The sequence below is a fragment of the Tachyglossus aculeatus genome, chromosome 5 (genome assembly GCF_015852505.1).
Source record: "Tachyglossus aculeatus isolate mTacAcu1 chromosome 5, mTacAcu1.pri, whole genome shotgun sequence".
Lineage (NCBI taxonomy): Eukaryota > Metazoa > Chordata > Mammalia > Monotremata > Tachyglossidae > Tachyglossus > Tachyglossus aculeatus.
The window spans coordinates 87,872,253-87,890,364 of record NC_052070.1 but is presented as its reverse complement, the minus strand read 5'-3'; the positions used below and the strand labels follow the sequence as shown (position 1 = coordinate 87,890,364).

At 55.2% G+C, this 18,112-nt stretch overlaps 1 protein-coding gene across 1 annotated transcript; it reads right to left on the bottom strand.

Annotated features, from left to right (window-relative positions):
* Positions 1–2,185: 2,185 nt before the first annotated feature.
* Positions 2,186–16,655, bottom strand: RHOBTB2 (Rho related BTB domain containing 2). The gene is given in 11 exon segments (XM_038746725.1): positions 2,186–3,639; positions 4,421–4,526; positions 4,896–4,984; positions 6,530–6,680; positions 7,371–7,394; positions 7,396–7,490; positions 8,166–9,172; positions 9,609–9,794; positions 10,266–10,369; positions 11,101–11,302; positions 16,296–16,655. Coding segments are annotated over 10 exon segments (2,172 nt in total). The 5' UTR covers positions 11,293–11,302; positions 16,296–16,655; the 3' UTR covers positions 2,186–3,421.
* Positions 16,656–18,112: the final 1,457 nt, after the last annotated feature.

Here is an 18,112-nt window from a genome sequence, read left to right as displayed (position 1 = left end):
TAAGCGTTTAACAAATGCCACTATTATTATTATTAGGGTAGAGTATTGAACTCTAGTACAGTGGTCTTTATGTTGTAAGCCATCAGTAAATACCACTGAGGATGGTGATGGTGAGGTGTCTGGGTTTTACAGGACACGTGTGTGTGTGCATGTGCGCGTGTGCGCCTGATAATATTAATAATGGCATTTATTAAGCGCTTACTATGTTCAAAGCACAGTTATAAGCACTGGATGAGCTGTGATCCTGAGGTTCAGCAAATGTGGGAGTTGGCCCCCCAACCAAGCTTGTCCTAGAAGGTACAAAATGAACTACAACCAGGAAGAGGAAGCCACTGTGTAGAAAATATGTATTTATGAATGATCAAATTAAATTATGAAATTGTATAAAAAGTTGTTTTTCTCTTCTCCTCGCCCCAAACAGCACCAACCCTCCAGGGGGGCTCCAGAGTACAGCCTTGCCCGCCTGCTCCCTGACCCTTCGCTCTCAGCGGGTGAGTTTCATACCCCCACCCTCCGGGGGACAGGAGGGTTAGAGAGCCACAAAGGATAAGACGTGTGTTCGTCCACTCTCGGAAGTGGGAACTGCCACTCCTGGCTCGGCTCTGCTGTCCGGGGTCCGGTCGCCCACGCGGGGCTGGCCCGATCAGGTGGGCTCCTGGATCACTGCGGGGCAGAAGGTGGCTGACAGAGGTGTGGGGGAAAGGAGAGGTGGATCCCTGAGGGAGTAGCTGCCCCTTTGCGCCTAATGCAGCTCTCTGTTTCCCCCACCCCCTAGCCCCACTGCCTCCTTCTCCCTAAGCTGAACAGAACAGAAGCTGAACAGAAAATGGCCCCCAAGAGAGGAAGGAGCCTATGTCCTCTCTGGGCCGGGGCACTCTTTCCTGACTGCTGCCTCCGGACTTAACCCTCCCCCTCCTCTGACTTGCTTCTTCCACAGTCACCTGATTCAAAACCATATCCCTCCCTGCCAGACTAGCGAGATTCTTTCTTTGGTTATTGGCTTCACACGCTCGCTAGGCTTAAAGCCCGGCTCCTGTCCTTTGCCAAAGACGGTGACTGGGCTCTTGGCCGTTGCCCGCTGCTTCCCCATCTTTGGGGTAACACATTCCCTCCCGAGGCAGAGTCTATTGGGCGCCAGAGTGGGATCGGTAGCCGCTCTAGCCTTTGCTGACCGCTTTGGTTTAAGAGGCCCAACCCAGCTCGATCCTCCAGCCTCCATGGTCCTGGAAAAGAAGCAGCAGCTTCCAATGCTCAGGCTGCCTTGTGGGCTGTGGGCAGGAGCCTGGGCCTGTAGGGAGGCAGAGCACTCCAAGAAGCCATTGCTCTTCTCCTGCAGGGCTGGGGCCAAGTGCCTGTGGGCCCAGCTAGAAATGTTTGGGGATGGTCAGGGGACTGGGCCTTTAAAGGTCACCGCAGACCCACTCAGAACACATCCAGAGCTGAAGGTCGGCCCCAGGATGATCCATAAATCCTGGACTGGGCCTGGGCGGGAGCCAGAGCTATGCTGAACTAAGTTGGGCTGGCTCTCTTCCCATCCATTTCACCCCAGACTGAATCCAAAAGCCCAGGTACCAGACAGATTCTGGGCACCTCCGTTCTCACAGGCTGAGCCCCGCCTGAGGCTTGGGGAAGTGAAAAGCCCAAACTGAGCCTTCCCAGGACTAGAAATGAGCTGCTGCTACTCTGCCTAGGTACCCCCTGATGACAGCCCAGGCTGGCAGGCTTTAGCCAGCTCTCCCAGCTGCCAGGGATCGAGGATTTGGCCTTCCATACTAACTGTTCCCTCATCCTGGTGGTGGTGGTAGGGAGCGAAAACGGTGTGGAGAGGGAGCAGGTATCGTATCTCTTTTCCCAGGTTGTTTCAGGGAGTTGCCCTGTCCCTCACCCCTCCCTGTTAGCCCCATTTTCTGAAGCGTTTTCCCCTGGCCTTGTCTTGAAAAAGTCTGGACTCTCCTGTACCCACATTTCAGGACTGGGTGGGAGGATGGTCCTCTCTCCATGGGGCAGGGCACTGGGAGAGGAGGGGTCTTCCTGGATTCCTCTAACAGCACAGCACCCGGTGACAGTGACCCTTGAAAAGTGGGACTGCCTGCATTCCAAGGCCGAAGAGGCCTTCAGAGCCCAGTACTGATGGTGGGGGTGAGGGCTGGCAGCAGGGGGAGGAAGGGTGGGTGAGTCTCTGAGGTGCTGGGGGTGGAGGTGGGGCCCTTCTCCCCATCATTCTAAACCAACCTAAAGGGGCCAGGGTAGATGGCAGCAGAAATCTCTTCCCCTGGGGGAGGGAAAACTGGGCTGTTCGACAACCCAACCTTGGTGGGGAGAGTTTTTGTTTGGCTTTATTATAATGTTAGGGGACTGGGTTTTGGAGGGTTTTTTTTTTTGCTATTTCCCAAAGCTGTGCTAACCTGGTGTGGGGATAGGGACGATGTAAGTGAGGAGGCAGAAGACTGGGGAGGGGGTTTGGAGTCTGGTCCGCAATCCCCTCCCCAACTTTCTCCTGGCCCCCACCAGTTCCCACTGGCTCCTGTACTCCAAGCCCTTAACTCTCTGCAGTTCAAGGCGAAGCAGTATTGGGGGCCTGGGTAGTTGGGGGGTGGGAGGGAGGAGTCCTCTACCTTAGGAGCAGCAGCAGAAACAGCTGCCCTGTCTTCAGCTAGGAGCTTGGATCAACTCCCCAGCAGCTCTTGACCCTCTGGGCCCAGTGACAACCGCAGCCGGTCTTGACTCACTGGGCCCAGTGGTTTGGTTACCAAGCAGCCCAGGCTGTTCACCTCTCCTAGGGTGGTGTGTCTGGCTCTCTCTCCTTCCCTTCGCTCAGTTTGTCTAGCATGAGTGTCCCTGTGTTTCCTTGCATGGAAGCAGATTGTGAGGCTGGTGCCACGGTGAGAAGATTCTATCTGCCCTCTCCAAGAGGACCCTCATGGAGCCTGGGACAGAGAGGAGAAGCCCCATGTAAAATGACCCTGATTCGTTTTTGAACCCCCGATCCTCTGTGGTAGAAAAACATCGGAGCCAACAAGAATGTTGGGGAACAACGGTCCCACACAAGAAGCCCATCTTTTTCCTGTAAAGAGAGGTTTCTGCTGGGCAGGCCAGGCCTTTCCCCTTGGCTAAGGGACTCCTCATGTGGACTTGGTGGAGAGAGGAGAGGGCCAAATGGGGCCACTAGCTCCCTTTGCCTGGCAGCGGCCTCCATCACCCACTCTGAACTGGGGCCCCATGCCCCGTCTCCCCTCCTCGACCGGTCCTCGCCGCTGCTCTCTGCTCCATACCCGCAGGGCCCGAGCCTAGCCCCAGCCAGTCAGTAGCCCCCGTTCCTGGACAGGCGGGCAGGGGGAAGGCCAGAAACGGGGGCAGGGGGCGGTGAGGGGGTAGGGAAGGAGAGGTGACAGCGGTGGTGTAGGGAGGGCGGAGGCATTGCTCAAACCACAGCTGAGGAGGACGACTGTGAGGACGAAGAGGCAGCAGAAGAGGAAGGAGAGGAGGGGCCGTTCCAGAACAGCCACCTTCTCTTGGGCTGTCGCTTCTGATGGAGGTAATCCTCCTTCTCGCGTTCCTTCCGTGCCCGCTGGTAGTGGTCTTCCTCCTTGAGGTACCAGACTGGGGGCCACCGGTGCTTCTCAAAGTACTCCTGGTTCTCTGGAGGGGAGAGTGGAAGGGACAGCTCAGGGAAGGGGGGCAACAGGGCTGTGTGGGATGGCAGGGCCACAGGGCCCTAAGGATAAGGTTCTCAGGACCAGAGGGTAGCAACTTGGCTGGTTGTTCATGGGGAGTGGGTGGAGGAGGTTGTGTGTGTGTGTGTGAGAGACAGTAAATGGGAATGTTTTTGAGGTTCCCAGCAAAAAATTGGGAGCCCTTATAGCCACTTGTTCCACTGTGGGAAGCCAGCAAGAGCAGGAAAAATGGCCTCAGCCCTGGACAAGATCTCTCCAGAGCTTCCAGTTCTACCCAGAACACCAGGACCCACCCCCCCCTTGCCCCCTCTCCACTGCATCCCTCCCATCAGCCGACACCGTCATCTGCCACAGGAGAGCCTCCTGACTTCCAGCCCCGTTACTGCCTGTCCTTCCTCACCGTCCCCACCTCCGTAGTACAGTGCTTTGCACACAGGAAGTGCTCAATAAATACGATTGAATGAACCTCCTTAGTAGGGAGGAGTCAACTTCGTGGCTTGAAAGTGCTTGGGGCAGGACAACTGTGGGACCTTTGGGGGAGGATGGGGTGACCAGAAAGGCCCAAGTCCAGCTCCTGGGCCTCCCACCGCAATACTGGCATGTTCTCCCATTTTAACTGTTCCTGGACACCAGCCACCTTAGCCTCCGAGTTCAGGACGGAGATGCAGATACCACAGGCCACCTCTGGGCCTGAGTTCTTGCCCTGCTCAGGGGCAGGTCAGGGCCAGGGGCATTCTAGGACTCACCTGCAGACATGGCCTTCATGTCCCGGGGGAACTTCCGACACACGTTATTGTAGTTGGTGCAGATGTGGTGAAGGCACCAGTCAGCCAACTGGTACGCGCAGTGGAACTGAAGACAGACAGACAGATCCACATATGCTTGTGTGCGCACACACACACCTCTCACAGCCAAGTTCTTAGGCATGAGAAGGACTCCTCAACCTGTCCCCAAAACGCAGCCATTTCCCAACTTTCATTCAAAGTCAAAGTCTCCTCACCAAGACATTGCCCCTACCTCTCCAGCCCTCTCCCCACTCACCAGGATGCCCCACCTCCAGCTTCCCATCAAAGGTGGGCCACTTTGGCAGAGGAGACAGGCTGGACGGTAAGGTGCTCCAGAGAACTATGACCGCTTCACTCAACCCCATTTAACCTCTCCCTTTGTAGGAAGCATCATCTCAGCATGGAGGGGGGACGTTCCTGGTACCCTCTACCCTACCTGAGCCAGTTCCAGAAATACAAGGACGTCACCATCTATGTCCACCATCATCTGTGTGGCTTCCATTAGTCCGGTCACTGTGAACTGCTCTAGGAAGCACACAAACACAGCACATTGAGTCGGAGGGTGCCAGGTGGGCCAATCAATCCATCAATCAATCACATTTATTGAGCACTCTGTGTAGAGAACTGTGCTTGGGAGAGGACAATACAACAGAGTTAGTAGGCACATTCTCTGCTCACAACCAGTTTACGGTCTAAAGGGACAGGACCTCTGTGCAGAGACATGCATTTCCCCCATCCCCGATGGTGACTTTTCAACAAAGCTAAGATGGGCCTCGGCTGTCTCCCACCTAGCCTGTTACTGTGCCTGCCCAGCTGCCCAGCTCTGCCAGAGAAGCAGGTGGAGAGTGGTGAAAATTTTAGTTGGGTCAAATTGGCCCAGCAGCCCTGCCCCATCCCTTCCTCCATCTCACCACCCACTCTTGTGCTCCCCTGTCCTTGGAATGGTGAAAAGAGGGTGGGTTAACTGACACAGAGAGCTCAGCGGGTATAGGGAGCAGACCTAACCCACTGCCTGCCCATTTCTCTTCACCCCCACACCACAATAATAATGCTTGTGGTATTAAGCACTTACTCTTTGCCAAACACTACTATACTAAGTGCTGGAGTAGTTACAAGATAATCAGGTTGGACATAGTTCCTGTCCCACATGGGGTTCACAGTCTAAGGGGGAGAAAGAACAGGTAATAATAATAATGATGATGGTATTTGTTAAGTGCTTACTATGTGCAAAGAACTGTTCTAAGCACTGGAGGGATACAAGGTGATCAGGTTGTCCCACGTGGGGCTCTCAGTCTTAATCCCCATTTTACAGATGAGGGAACCGAGGCACAGAGAAGTTAAATGACTTGCCCAAAGTCACACAGCCGACAAGTGGCAGAAGCAGGATTTGAACCCATGACCTGTGACTCCAAAGCCCGTGCTCTTTCCACTGAGCCACGCTGCTTCTCTGAATTCCCATTTTACAGGTGAGGAAACTGAGGCCCCAGTCACACAGCAGGTAAGTAGCAGAGCCAGGTTTCAAACCTAGGTCTCCTAACTCCCAGGCATGTAGTCTTTCCACTAGGCCTATACTTATTCCACTAGAAGATCCTCAAGGGAAGGGGATAAGAACCATTTTTTTTATGGCATTTGTTAAGTACTTACTAAGTGTCAAAACTTTTCTAAGCGCTGGGGTAGGTACAAGTTAATTAGTTCAGACACAGTCCTTTTCCCACCTGGGGCTCCCATTCCAAGCGGGAAGGAGAACAGGTGTCCCCATTTTTTTTTGGAGGTGAGGAAACCGAGGCCCAGAGAAGTTAAGTGATTGCCCAAGGTCACTTGGCAGAGCTAGGATTAGAACCCAGGTCCTTCTGACTCCCAAGCCTGGGCTCTTTCCACCAGGCCACGCTCCTTCAGTCTTACTCGTCCAGAGTGTGATAGAGTGCTGTACCCACAGGAAGTGCTCCGTATGTGCTGTTCATGATCGGGGTGACAGTGTTCTTCCCCCATACCAGGCCCATACAGGCTCCCCTGGATCCACCGTCCCTCCCCTCCCCATCCAGGGCCCAGGAGGCCTCCTTCCTGCTTTACCTGTGAGGGCGACCAGGTGGGGTAAGCAGAGTCGGTTAGCGAGGATGATAAGCTTCATGTCGTCCAAGTCCGGGCTGGAGCTGAACATGCCCGTGTAGAGGTACTCCAGCACGGCCCGCATGCAGCTCTTGCTAGTGTGGGGGAACGCCACCTGGGGCCGCGAGGGGAGACCCCACCGAAACGGAGTTATGTGGCCAGGAGGGCCCCGGCTCCAATCGTTTCGGGGACCTGGAACCCACGCACACCCTCCCGGCTGGCGCCGCACGCCTCTCCTCCCCTAAAGCGACTCAAAGGGCTTAGCGGTTCCCATGCCCCAGGTTGGGCCCAGGCCCGGCTGCAGAGGAGTATCTCCCCTTCCGATCTCTCACCTCTGCTCAGGGCAGAAAGCCAGAGGGAGGACTGGAGGCCTGAATTCTGAATTCCTCTCCCCTGAATTCTGGGGACGCATGGGGTCCCAACACTTCTCTCCCACCCACTCTGCTCCTCTCCCCTGAATTCTGGGGATGCGTGGGGTCCCCACACTTCTCTCCCACCCACCCTGCTCCCTCCCCGCCTGGTGCAGGCAGCGGAGGGAAAGGAGTAGGAGAAAAGCTCGTGCCCGCCAGCTTTTCCTTTTAAACTCCCTGAGGCTGAACCCCTGGGCCTCCCTTTAGAACAGTATAGGGAGTGAAAGGACAGTCTCATCAAACCCGCTCTCTCCAGCTTGCAAGGGGAACCTGTTGGAGCTTCTGAGAGGGTTTCCGTGGGCCCTGGGGAACTTGGGGCTGAGGGGGCCTAGAGAACAGGAGGTTTCCCTCCAGCCTGCCCCAGAAGCATGCCTCTCCCACCCGGGCCTCCTCACCTCTCTGGTGGAGCTCTCCACAAACGGCCCCCCCAAACATGGCAGCCATCCAGTCGCAGCTGGAGATGAGCAGGGGCTTGTGGGCGCTGATGGTCCCGTCATCCAGAATGAAGGTCACGTCTATCCAGGGGTTAGAGGAGGGATCAAGGAGGGAGGGGCTGGGGGGGGGAGCCACCACCCCACCCAGGACAGCCTCTTGGCACCGCTGCCCTAGCCTTTCCCTGGAAAGGCAGAATCTATTCCCTCGTCAGGATTCTCCTAGTTCTTGACCTAGTCCTTCTCCGTCTGAGCTCGATTCTCCAGGGAACTAGGGGCTGCTGGCAGCCTGTGACTTTTCCTGGGGCCCCTTAAGGCCAGTTTCTCTCTCCTTCCTAGGGGAAGGTTCAGGCCCAGCAGGTAAGGAAGAGGTGGGGAAAGTATTCACCACCAGGCCAGAGTCCTCAGGCAGGCAGGGCTCCTGAGAGATCAACTGGGCACTGCTGTTGAGGTTCCCCACAAGAGGACGGAAGCTCTCTCAGTGCCCCGGCGGGGGGTATGCCTGGGGCAGGACAGTGCCACTCACCCACCAGTCCCATCTCCACCAACAGAACCACTCAGGAGAGGCTGCCAGGCAAGGGTCAGGCTGGGCAGTTGCTCATGGCTAGGTGTCTGGCGGGGGCAGGGAGGGGGCTCTGCCCTGGGTTGGAGACTTTGCAAAGGAGCATGACCATGGTGTACACCAGCCCAGAAACCTGGGCTGAGGCCGCCCACCCGGAACGCCGTTCCCCCAAGGAGGAGCGGCCAGCTCCCGCGTACCCGAAAAAGTGCCTTTGGCCAAACACTCTCTGACCCGGTTGGTGCGGCGAACGTGGAAGGCCTTGGTGATCTCCTGGTTCATGAAGGCCTCATGGTTGAGGATGTTGGCGACCATCATGCGCAGGTCGAAGACCTCCAGGAGCTCTGCGATGTGAGCAATGTGCATGAGGTCCCTCTCGTTCTCATCCAGCTCCCCGGTGTACAAGTACTTGAGCACAGCTCGGAAAGGTCCCGGCTGGATGGAGCCGTCCATCTTCACCACCACCATCAGCCGAGACTTGTAGGTCAGGGGGTCGTCGGCCAGCTCCTCCTGGATGCTCACGAAGGCCCGGCTCCAGGACGACAGCACCCGTCCCCGGCCCGGGAGGTACCCCGCCCCGTCCCCCCGCAGGATCCCGTCGCTGGTGGAGGCCCGGAGGGCCGCGGGGCCCGGCCCGCCCTCGTCCACACTCTCGCACACGTCGAAGCTGGCTGCCCGCAGCAAAAAGTCCCTCCCGTGGTGGTGGTGGTGGTGGTGGTGATGGTGGCCCCGAGGCTCCTCCCCTGGGAGGGAGCTTCCCGCTCCAGAGCCCCCCAACTCTTCCTCACTCAGGTCCATGAGGAACAGGTCGTAGAACTTGGAGGAGGAGGTGGAGAGGTAGATCTTGTGGGCAAAGATGCGCACTCTCTCCTGCAGCACCAAGATGACATCCGCACAGAGGGGGTCCTCCAGCAGGTGGGCAGGGCGCTCCTCACTGCTGGACGGGGGGTCGGGCACCACGATGATGGGGGGCGGAGGCTTGGGGGGCAGGAAGGGGGCCTGAAGCAGGGGCCTCTGGACATTGCGCAGGTGGGACTTCCAGAACTGTAGGTGGCGGCGGGAGATGAGGGCGGCTCTGATGGCATTGTCGAACACGTCCTTGATGCCAAACTGGGCCACCACACTCGTCTCGTAGTATGGGATGCCCAGTTCCTTGGCCACCTCCCGGCCTTTCTCTGGTGGCAGGATTTCATTGGGCTTGATGGGCCTGAGGGCGGGGAGCAGAGCAAAATGTGGTTTGGGAAGGCTGGAGGGCAACTGATGGCACCCAGTCCTCCCAGGCACTCGAAAACCCATTTGATGACACCGTTTCCCATCATCGAAGCCTGTCCTGGAAGAGGAGGTAAGGATGCAGAACCCACCACTGTGTCTAGGGGCCTTTTGCTGCCCTCCTCTATCCTTCCCCTCCTCCCCATTTCACCCCTGGAGCCGGGAGCCACATGGGATAACCCCAGGAGAAGTTCTGGAGCTCGTGAGCTTGTGCCAAGGCACTTTTTGCCTTTTCTGCTGCTCCCTGGCCCTGACCCCGGCCCCACCAGATCTCCTCCTCTCCCGCTGCCCTTCCTCATCTGAGGTCGTCTGCCTGCTCCTCCCCACTCAAAGGTAAAATCCCTCTCCTGCCCTCCTCCAGATAAAGAACCCACCTGGCTAAGGGGCGCCTTGCCCTGTTCACAGCCTCCAGGTCAGCATAGCGCAGGTCCAGCTGGCAGCCTACCAGGATAACGGGGGCCCGGGGACAGAAATGTTTGATTTCGGGGTACCACATAGTCTTGACATGGTGCAGGGAGTTGGGGTTGGCGATGGAGAAGCACAGAACCACCACATCAGATCTGGGAGGGTGGAATGGACAAGGAAGGAAGCAGAAGGCGCTTGTCAGAGGGTCCCCTGGCTGAGAGAGCAGCCCCGCGGCCCCTCACGTTCATACCCGTCATTCATTCATTCATTCAATCGTATTTATTGCGTGCTTACTGTGTGCAGAGCACTGTACTAAGCTCTTGGGAAGTACAAGTTGGCAACATAAAGAGACGGCCCCTACCCAACAACGGGCTCACAGTCTCCCGCACATGTACCAACAGCCCTGACACGGCCTGGCCCGTGTGCATAGATTGGGTCTGTTCGGCCCTCTGAGACTCACCTACCCTCTTGGGCGGGTGCCCCCCATGCATTTCCCAGGGGTGGCGGGAGCCTTTCCCTCCCCTCCCCGGCTCCCCCGCCCCCCCAGGGGCAGGTGGGTGCCAAGTTACCCAGCAAAGGGGCACTCAGCCCCATCCCTGTGGAAAGGACCCAGGACCCCACCTTACCTCCCATAGGCGAAGCGCCGGTCTTTGTGATGGTCTCCAAAGGTGTCCCAGAGCCGCAGAGACACGCTGACATCATCTACTACATCTCGGGAGCGCTCAAGCACCTAAGGGAAGCCGAGCGGGGTCAGGCAGAGGCCAAGTGCCCAGCCTGGCGGAGTGCCGAAGCTGCCTCTCTCAGAATCTCAGGCGGGAACTCTGGACTGGGAGTCGGGCGATCCGGGTTCCAGTCCCTGCTCTGCCGCTTGCCCTGCTGTGTGCCCATGGGCCAGTCACTTCACTAGGCCTCAGTTTCCTCATCTGTAAAATGGGGACAACATACTCCTTCTCCCTCCCTCTTAGACCATGAGTGGGGACTGTGACCAGACAGACCATCTTGTTCTTATCCTGCCGAGAAGCACCGTGGCTCAGTGAAAAGAGCACGGGCTTTGGAGTCAGAGGTCGTGGGTTCGAATCCCAGCTCTGCCAATTGTCAGCTGTGTGACTTTGGGCAAGTCACTTAACTTCTCTGTGCCTCAGTTACCTCATCTGTAAAATGGGGATTAAGACTGAGCCCCCTGTGGGACAACCTGATCACCTTATAACCTCCCCAGTGCTTAGAACAGTGTTTTGCACATAGTAAGCGCTTAATAAATGCCATTATTATTATCATTATTATTATTATCCCAGCACTTAGCACCATGCCTCAGGCCTAGGATAGATTTACAAGGAATAAGATTCCCCCTCCCTTCTCTGGTCCTGGATTTCAGTGCTCCCCCATGGCTCTACCCATAGGCCTCTCCCTCCCAGCGTGATGGCCCAGAGCAGCAGATATGGACAGCGCTCTGATCCAGCTTACCTCCTGGCATACCCGGTACTGGTCGATGGCCCAGACGGTGGGCACATGGGTGGCGAGCAGTTGGTACTGGGTGAGAGTGGCATTGCAGGCACGGGCACAGATGAGCCTGGTCTTGCCAACGGCGTTGTCCCCGACCACGACACACTTGATAGTCTCTACGTTTGGCCTTTCATAATCCATGTCAGAATCCATTAATTGGGACCTGGAAAGAAAAGTCTGCGGAGTTAGGACTCTTGTCCCTCTCCCTGGTCTTCCAGGCCCTCGGGGAGTGGTACTGAGCCTGGGTGGGGAGTCGGAGATGGGTGAGACCCTCTCCCAAAACCCAGGACTGCCCTCCAACAGGACTGAGATACCCGGCGTTGCTGCGGGGAAGGAAGGGAGGGGTGGGGACAGGCTCGAGTCGAAGAGGAGGGAAGGCAAGGAGGAGCTCCTGACTGTAGCACGCGTATCCTGCCAAACCAGGTTGGGCAGGGGAGGATGCCCAAACCCCCTACCTGGGCACCCCTGACTCTCCCCGTCAAGGGGGTCTGAGACGCCAGGAGAGGGATGCGGTGGTGATCTCGTTGCGGAGGGGCAGAGGGGACCTCCAAGTCAGAAGTCCGGCTCTACAAGCCCGTCACCCTGTTAGCCCCTTCTTGCACCTTCCATCCTCTGGGCGAACATCTCTGCCAGGTGGCAAAGCTGCCACCATCGGGCTGCGGCCTGGGACCCCAGTCGCCCTCCCGTCCCCGAGAGAAGGACCGATTCCGGGGTCGGTCTGCCAGGAAAAAAGACTCACTCTCTTCCTCTTCTCCCCGGGCAGGAGAATAACAAGCAGCAGAGGAAAGGAGCACCAGGCTAGGTCTCCACCCCTTCCCGGAATGCCCGGTGGGGGGGGGGGGGGGGGAGGGCCGTTTTAAAATTTCATGGACTGACCTGGACACTATCCCTGCCGTTTCGGGGACTTGCCTCTCGGAAGGCTTCCAGATTTCACTAACGGGGTGCCTCCAAAGAGCTCTGCTCTCTGTCCCAGATCCCTTTTAACTCCTCCCACCGCCCCCAGCCCAACCAGTCCCCCAAGAGCTCGGTCCGCTGTCCCGGCTGCCTGTAATAATAATAATGATAATGACTATGCCATCTGTTGAGCGCTTACTATGTGCCAAGCACTCTTCTATGTGCTAGGGTAAGTACAAGCTAATCAGGTTAGACACAGCCCATGTCCCACCTGGGGCTCACAGTCTTAATCCCCATTTTACAGAAGAGGTAATTGAGGCACAGAGAAGTTAAGTGACTTGCCCAAGTTTGCACAGTAGACTAGTGGCAAAGTCGGGATTAGAACCCAGGTCCTCTGACTCCCAAACCCATGATCTTTCCACTAGGCCACGTTGCTTCTCAAGCTCCTGATTTCCCAGCTTAACCGTTATTCTGGCTCCCTCCGAGCACCCCTACCCCTTGCTCCCACGAGCTCAGCAAGTTGTTCGTAAGTGTTTAGTACAGTGCTCTGCACACAGTAAGTGCTCAATAAATACCACTGACTCAATAAATACCATTGACTGATTGCTGTCTTGCAAGACCCACGTCCCGAAGCTCAGCCTGCTGTCCCGCTTGCCAGAGCAGCTCCCTCGAACTCAGCCCCAATTTCTTGGGCAGGAGAGGGAGCGGGGATTTGTGTTTACCAGCTCCCACCCCGTGCCTCCCCTCCTTTCCCAACCCGGCCCCCTTTACCCGGGGAGTTCCCTCTCTAACCTGCAATGAGTCTCAGTTTCCAGCTCAGCCCCTTAAGGAGAAGGGCACAAATCCCTCCTCACACTCCGTGCCTCAGTTTTTCCTCCTGGAAGGAAAAAAAAAAACCCACCCAACCTGCCTAGTGGGCTGGGAAGATGCCCTCAGGCAAATAAGACACCTATGCTTTGTGGATAATAAAAATAATAATAATAATGGCATTTGTTAAGCGCTTTCTATGTGTAAAGCACTGCTCAAAGCACTGGGAAGGATACAAGGTGATCAGGTTGTTCCACGTGGGGCTCACAGTCTTAATCCCCATTTTACAGATGAGGTCACTGAGGCACAGATAAGGCAAGTGACTTGCCCAAAGTCACACAGCTGGCAAGTGGCAGAGCCGGGATTAGAACCCATGATCTCTGACTCCCAAGCCCGGGATCTTTACCCTGGGCCAAGCTGCTTCCCTGTGGATGGTGATGTTCTACATGCTGGCAACCAATGAATCAATGAATCGTATTTATTAAGCGCTTGCTATGGGCAGAGCATTGTGCTAAGGACTTGGGAGAGTCCAATATAATAGGAACTTTCCCTGCCCATAATGACTGGAGGGCAGAGGAGAGGGCGGGGCTCCTGCTGCCAGGCTCCAGGCTGGCAGCAGCCAGACCCATGGGGAGGGAGGGGAAGGCAAATGGGCCTTGCTTAGAGAGCGACTTTCTACACTGTCATCACTCTGCCCATGCCTTCTGGAAAGCAGACACGCTGAGTTGCTGAAGCAAGTCGGAAACCAGAGCAAACCAGCCATTTGCTGCCCCACGCTCTCCCGGGGGCATTTCAACGGGCCTGGGGAGGATGCGGTGGGAACCTTTCTTCCTTAGATCCAGCCGACCAAAGCTGAAAGAACGGAGGCTCGTGTAGGCCTGTGGGACTCTCAGGATGCTAGAACAATATGCCAACGCAACGTGCAGGAATGCAGAACCAAAATATCCAAGTAACGATGGCAACCAAGACTTGCGTGAGTAGGATGCACCTCAGCCATCTAGGCGAAAAGTGCTGCAAGGACTTTTCAATGATACGGCCTCTTCACACCTCTCTGGGTTCTGCATCGTACGGAGGTTAATCAGATGGTGTTCTCCCAGGGGCCCTCTGCTCTGGACCTTATTCTGCTTACCTGCCCCCTCCGGCTGTATAAACTCATCCCTACACCCACTCCCACTGTACTTCCATCTCCTCAGCCCGTAGCCGCAAATCTCATTTAAAAATTAGACGTTAACTCTTCCAAAGGAATGAGCTTGTGGGATGGGGATGGGCAGGGGGAGGAAGAGTCTGGCTGCCCTTACTAGGCAGCTAAAATAAGAAGGCTCTAGAGTCACCTTTCCCTGGGGGTGCTGGGGAGATCTTGGGGATGACTGTATAACTGCAACTGGCCGTTCGGCTCTCTGGCTTATTTATTTACCAATTTATGCAGCACCCCTGTTTAGCAGGGCCAGCTAACCAATGAAATGGCAACCGGAGAGCCAAACCTCAATGGGAGCCAATGTCTGCGTCAGCCACTACAAACCCATCAAGGGAAGCAAGCAAGATGGGTGGGGAGGAAAGGGAGGGAGGGAGGGATGAGGAAGCCGAGCAGGATCTAAGAACAACAGTGGGAAGCTGTGGGATCCTCTTCAGCCTGAAATGTCCCTTCATGGCCCGCTCCCCCGGGGGCTCCTTCTAGCTCCCACATCTTGTCCACCCCTCCCACCTTGGAGAAGGAGGCCTAGCAATGGCAGGACTTTTCCCTTCATTTCCCAAGGCCTCCCTCTTCCCTTCTGTGAAATGGGGATAGTGACTCAGGGAGGTCTCCTGGGGTGTGGCTAATTCACGTTGGTAATTGCTTTGAGATTCTGGGATGGAAGGAGCTACTTTAATTATGTAACGCTCTTGTTATATAACGCTGTGCTGGATTATGTATCTATTCTATATATTAGCCCATTTAAAGCAGACCCACTGAAATGTGACCAGGCTAATTTTAAACAGGGGCCCTGTGGTAGCGATACCAGCCTTATTCACTTAAATCACTATTTCAGTATTACTGCTTTTGAAAATTCCCCTCCCGTATGTTTAGAATTTATCCTGGCTTCTGGCCTTCCAGTCGTACTCTGGAAGACTTCCACCTTCCCTCCCGCCCTCTCCTCCACACTTCTTCCCCCAGGAAGGTTCCCACTTTGTTTTCTCCTCCTCATCCCCTTGATTTGCCAGTACGGTTCCTGCACTTTCTATGCTGCCTTTTCCAGTTCAGTCCTTCTTCCTTAGAGATCCAATGCTCACTCCTTGGCCCTCAGATTCCAAAGCACAGCTCTGGGCCCCTCAATGCTTTTCACTCCCAAAGAGAGTCCTAGCCCCATCCCGTTGTTTACCCCACGGCTCTCATTCTCTCCTAGTTAGCAAGGCAGAGAAAAAGCCCCCTTTTTCCTCCCACATTGAAGGGAGGTTTGTTCGTTTGAGGCTGCTCCAGTCTCCGGTTGTCAAGGAAACCACAGAATCTCCCGGGGAGCACGGCAGCGTCTCCTAGCAACTCATAGGCGAATCTCTCACATCCTGCATCTTGTCAAACGACAAGGAGGTGGAAAGCCCCGAAAATAAAGACACAAGGTAGGAGGAGAGGTACAGTCTTCCTAAAGGAGACTTCATCTCCTGCCAGACTCATCTAGAGCCGGCCAAGATGCAATTTAGAAGCCGAATACAGCGTAAGGCGGGGTCCACGGGCTGCTTGGGAAAGATTTTTTTTTTCCAAATGCAGAAATAAAGTGCAAAACCAAACATCTGCAAGAGAGTCAAGTGCCAATATAAGAACGGGGAAATGTTTAAGGCCGTCGTGCTTCTGTTTTGTCACAAATCCCCAATAACAGAGACTGTAATAGATCCAGGATTGATGGAAACATCCCTGGAACGGGAGCGAATAGATTTCAAGGAATCCATTGCTACTATCCGGGATATTTCCGCGACTTCACTCTTCTTTGCAAGCGCGCACACCCACTCCCAACGCCCCCCACCCCACTCCCCCACCCCACTCCCAATTTTTTTTTAAAAAAAGGGAAAGGGGAAACATGTCCGAGAAACAAAGGCGTCCCTTTTCTCCTCCGAGATTCCGAAAAGGTTGCTTTTCCCTTTTCCTCTCCCCGCATCCCATCTTCGCCTCTCCCACGCTCCCTTACCCCAACCATCACTACAGCAACGTGCCGAGGGCAGGAAAGGGGGCACAGAAAAGGCGAGGGGGGGAGGAAGGGGAGAGTGGAGCGTCGCATCTCCCCCAGGCCGGCATGACAGCCCACTGTTGGTCTATATGTTGCCGATTTGTACTTCCCAAGCGCTTAGCACAGTGCTCTGCACATAGTAAGCGCTCAATAAATCATCCTCATCATCATCAATCGTAGTTATTGAGCGCTTACTCTTACGATTGATGATGATTGATGATGAATACGATTGATGATGATAAAGAATCAACATTTACTCACACCACTACATGAGACGGGGTGATTTCTACTGGAAGGAATGCATCGCTTCTCGCCGAGCACGTTCATTGTAGTGGGTGGCCGGAATCAATCCGGGCAGGCGATCCCAGGGTTAAATCATCAGATCCTCCGACCGATCAGCAGCAGCGTCGGCAGCAGGAGCAGCGGGAGCCCAGGCCGTGCGGTGGACGGGACGTGGAAGGGAGTTTTTCCCCGCGGCCATTGCCTCCTTCCGTCTCAGCATCTCCCCGAGTCCCGGGCGAGCAGTGTCATGGGCGGCGCGGGGCCCTCGGAGGGCCCGGTCTCCTGGCTTCCCTTCCCGGCGGAGATGCAGGAGGAGGGTTGCTGAGCAGTTGCGCTGCAGAAGAAGCTCCTAAAGCTGCAGTCTCGGGGACGGTTGGCGACCTCCTTTTTTCATTCACAAAAAAAAAAAAAAAGGAAAAGAAAAAATCACACCCAAAAGGACGGCCGCGATAGACTCCTCCTTCTCCCCCATCCGGCTTGCCATTGGCCGAGAGGAAAGAGAAAGCGAGAGGCGGGGGGCTGGAGGGAGCTTTCTCCCCCTCCTCCTCTCCCCGGGTCTCCTGGTACAGTCCCAACCCCGGCCCCGACCTTCCCTCTCTCCCTGGGAAAGTCTCCCTGGGATTTTATAACATTCTTCCAAATGTTTATGATGGGCGAGAAAGGCCCCATCCTACCCTGGCCTTTTCTTTTTCTTCACCGTGGACATTTCGCCCACATCTCAGGGTTTGGTGGGCTTTCTGGAATCCGAGGAACTCGCTCCCATGGTTTCTGTGCCCCCAATCCTATTCTACCCGCTCAGTGTGACCGGTCTCTTCAATTCGCTGTCCGCAATCACCCCCTAAACTCTAGGGATACATTACCAGAACGATTGCAGTTGGAGGTGGGGCGTTCTGGGAGAGATGTGTCCCCTGGGTCGGAGACGACTGGAAAGCATAATACAAGACAATCGCCCCCTCTATCCGTGTTTATTCCCCTTTCCCAAACATCCTACTTTCTGCACCCCAGCTAAACAGGTTTCCTCTCTCTCCAATCAATCAATCAATCAATCAATCGTATTTATTGAGGGCTTACTGTGTGCAGAGCACTGTACTAAGTGCTTGGGAAGTACAAGTTGGCAACATAGAGAGACAGTCCCTACCCAACAGTGGGCTCACACTCTTCACTTGGCTCCCTTTCTTCTTTCCACGGCTATCCCTAACTGTTTTACAACAATTCCTCTCCAAACTTTGTCCTTTTGGATGCAAATCCCCCTCTCCTCCCAGTTTTTCCTTCCCTCCCCACTTTTGATCGTGCCCAAGAATTTCTAATCCTCTTTAAGAGTCCTTCATCTTTCTTCCAACACCTTACCTGTCCTACCATCATCTCTGGACCACTTACATCATTCCAGTGTAATGGACTGATATCTCATTCTCCCTGTCTGTGGGAGCAGCCTCATCTGGGAAAGAATCAGGAGACTTGTGTGATGGGGGGAAGCTTTCCCACCTGCGAAACAAGAAAATCTAGGATCCCTAGCTGAGAGGTTGTCCAGGAGTACCCAGGTGTGTCTCTGCCTCTAGTCAGTGTTAAACCTTCCACAAAATGAACCTATTTTGTACCTCAGCTTCACAGGGATGTGTGAGACTAAGCAATCCTCAAATGAATGCTTCCAAATACAGGCCAGGTGCTATTAATGTTGCAAACAACAATATTAGAAGAAAAGGCTCTGATTATCCTCACAGCTCATTCTATTCCCTAATTCCTGGGACAAGCGTGCTTAGTACGGTGCCCTGTACACAGTAAATGTTCAGTAAATACGA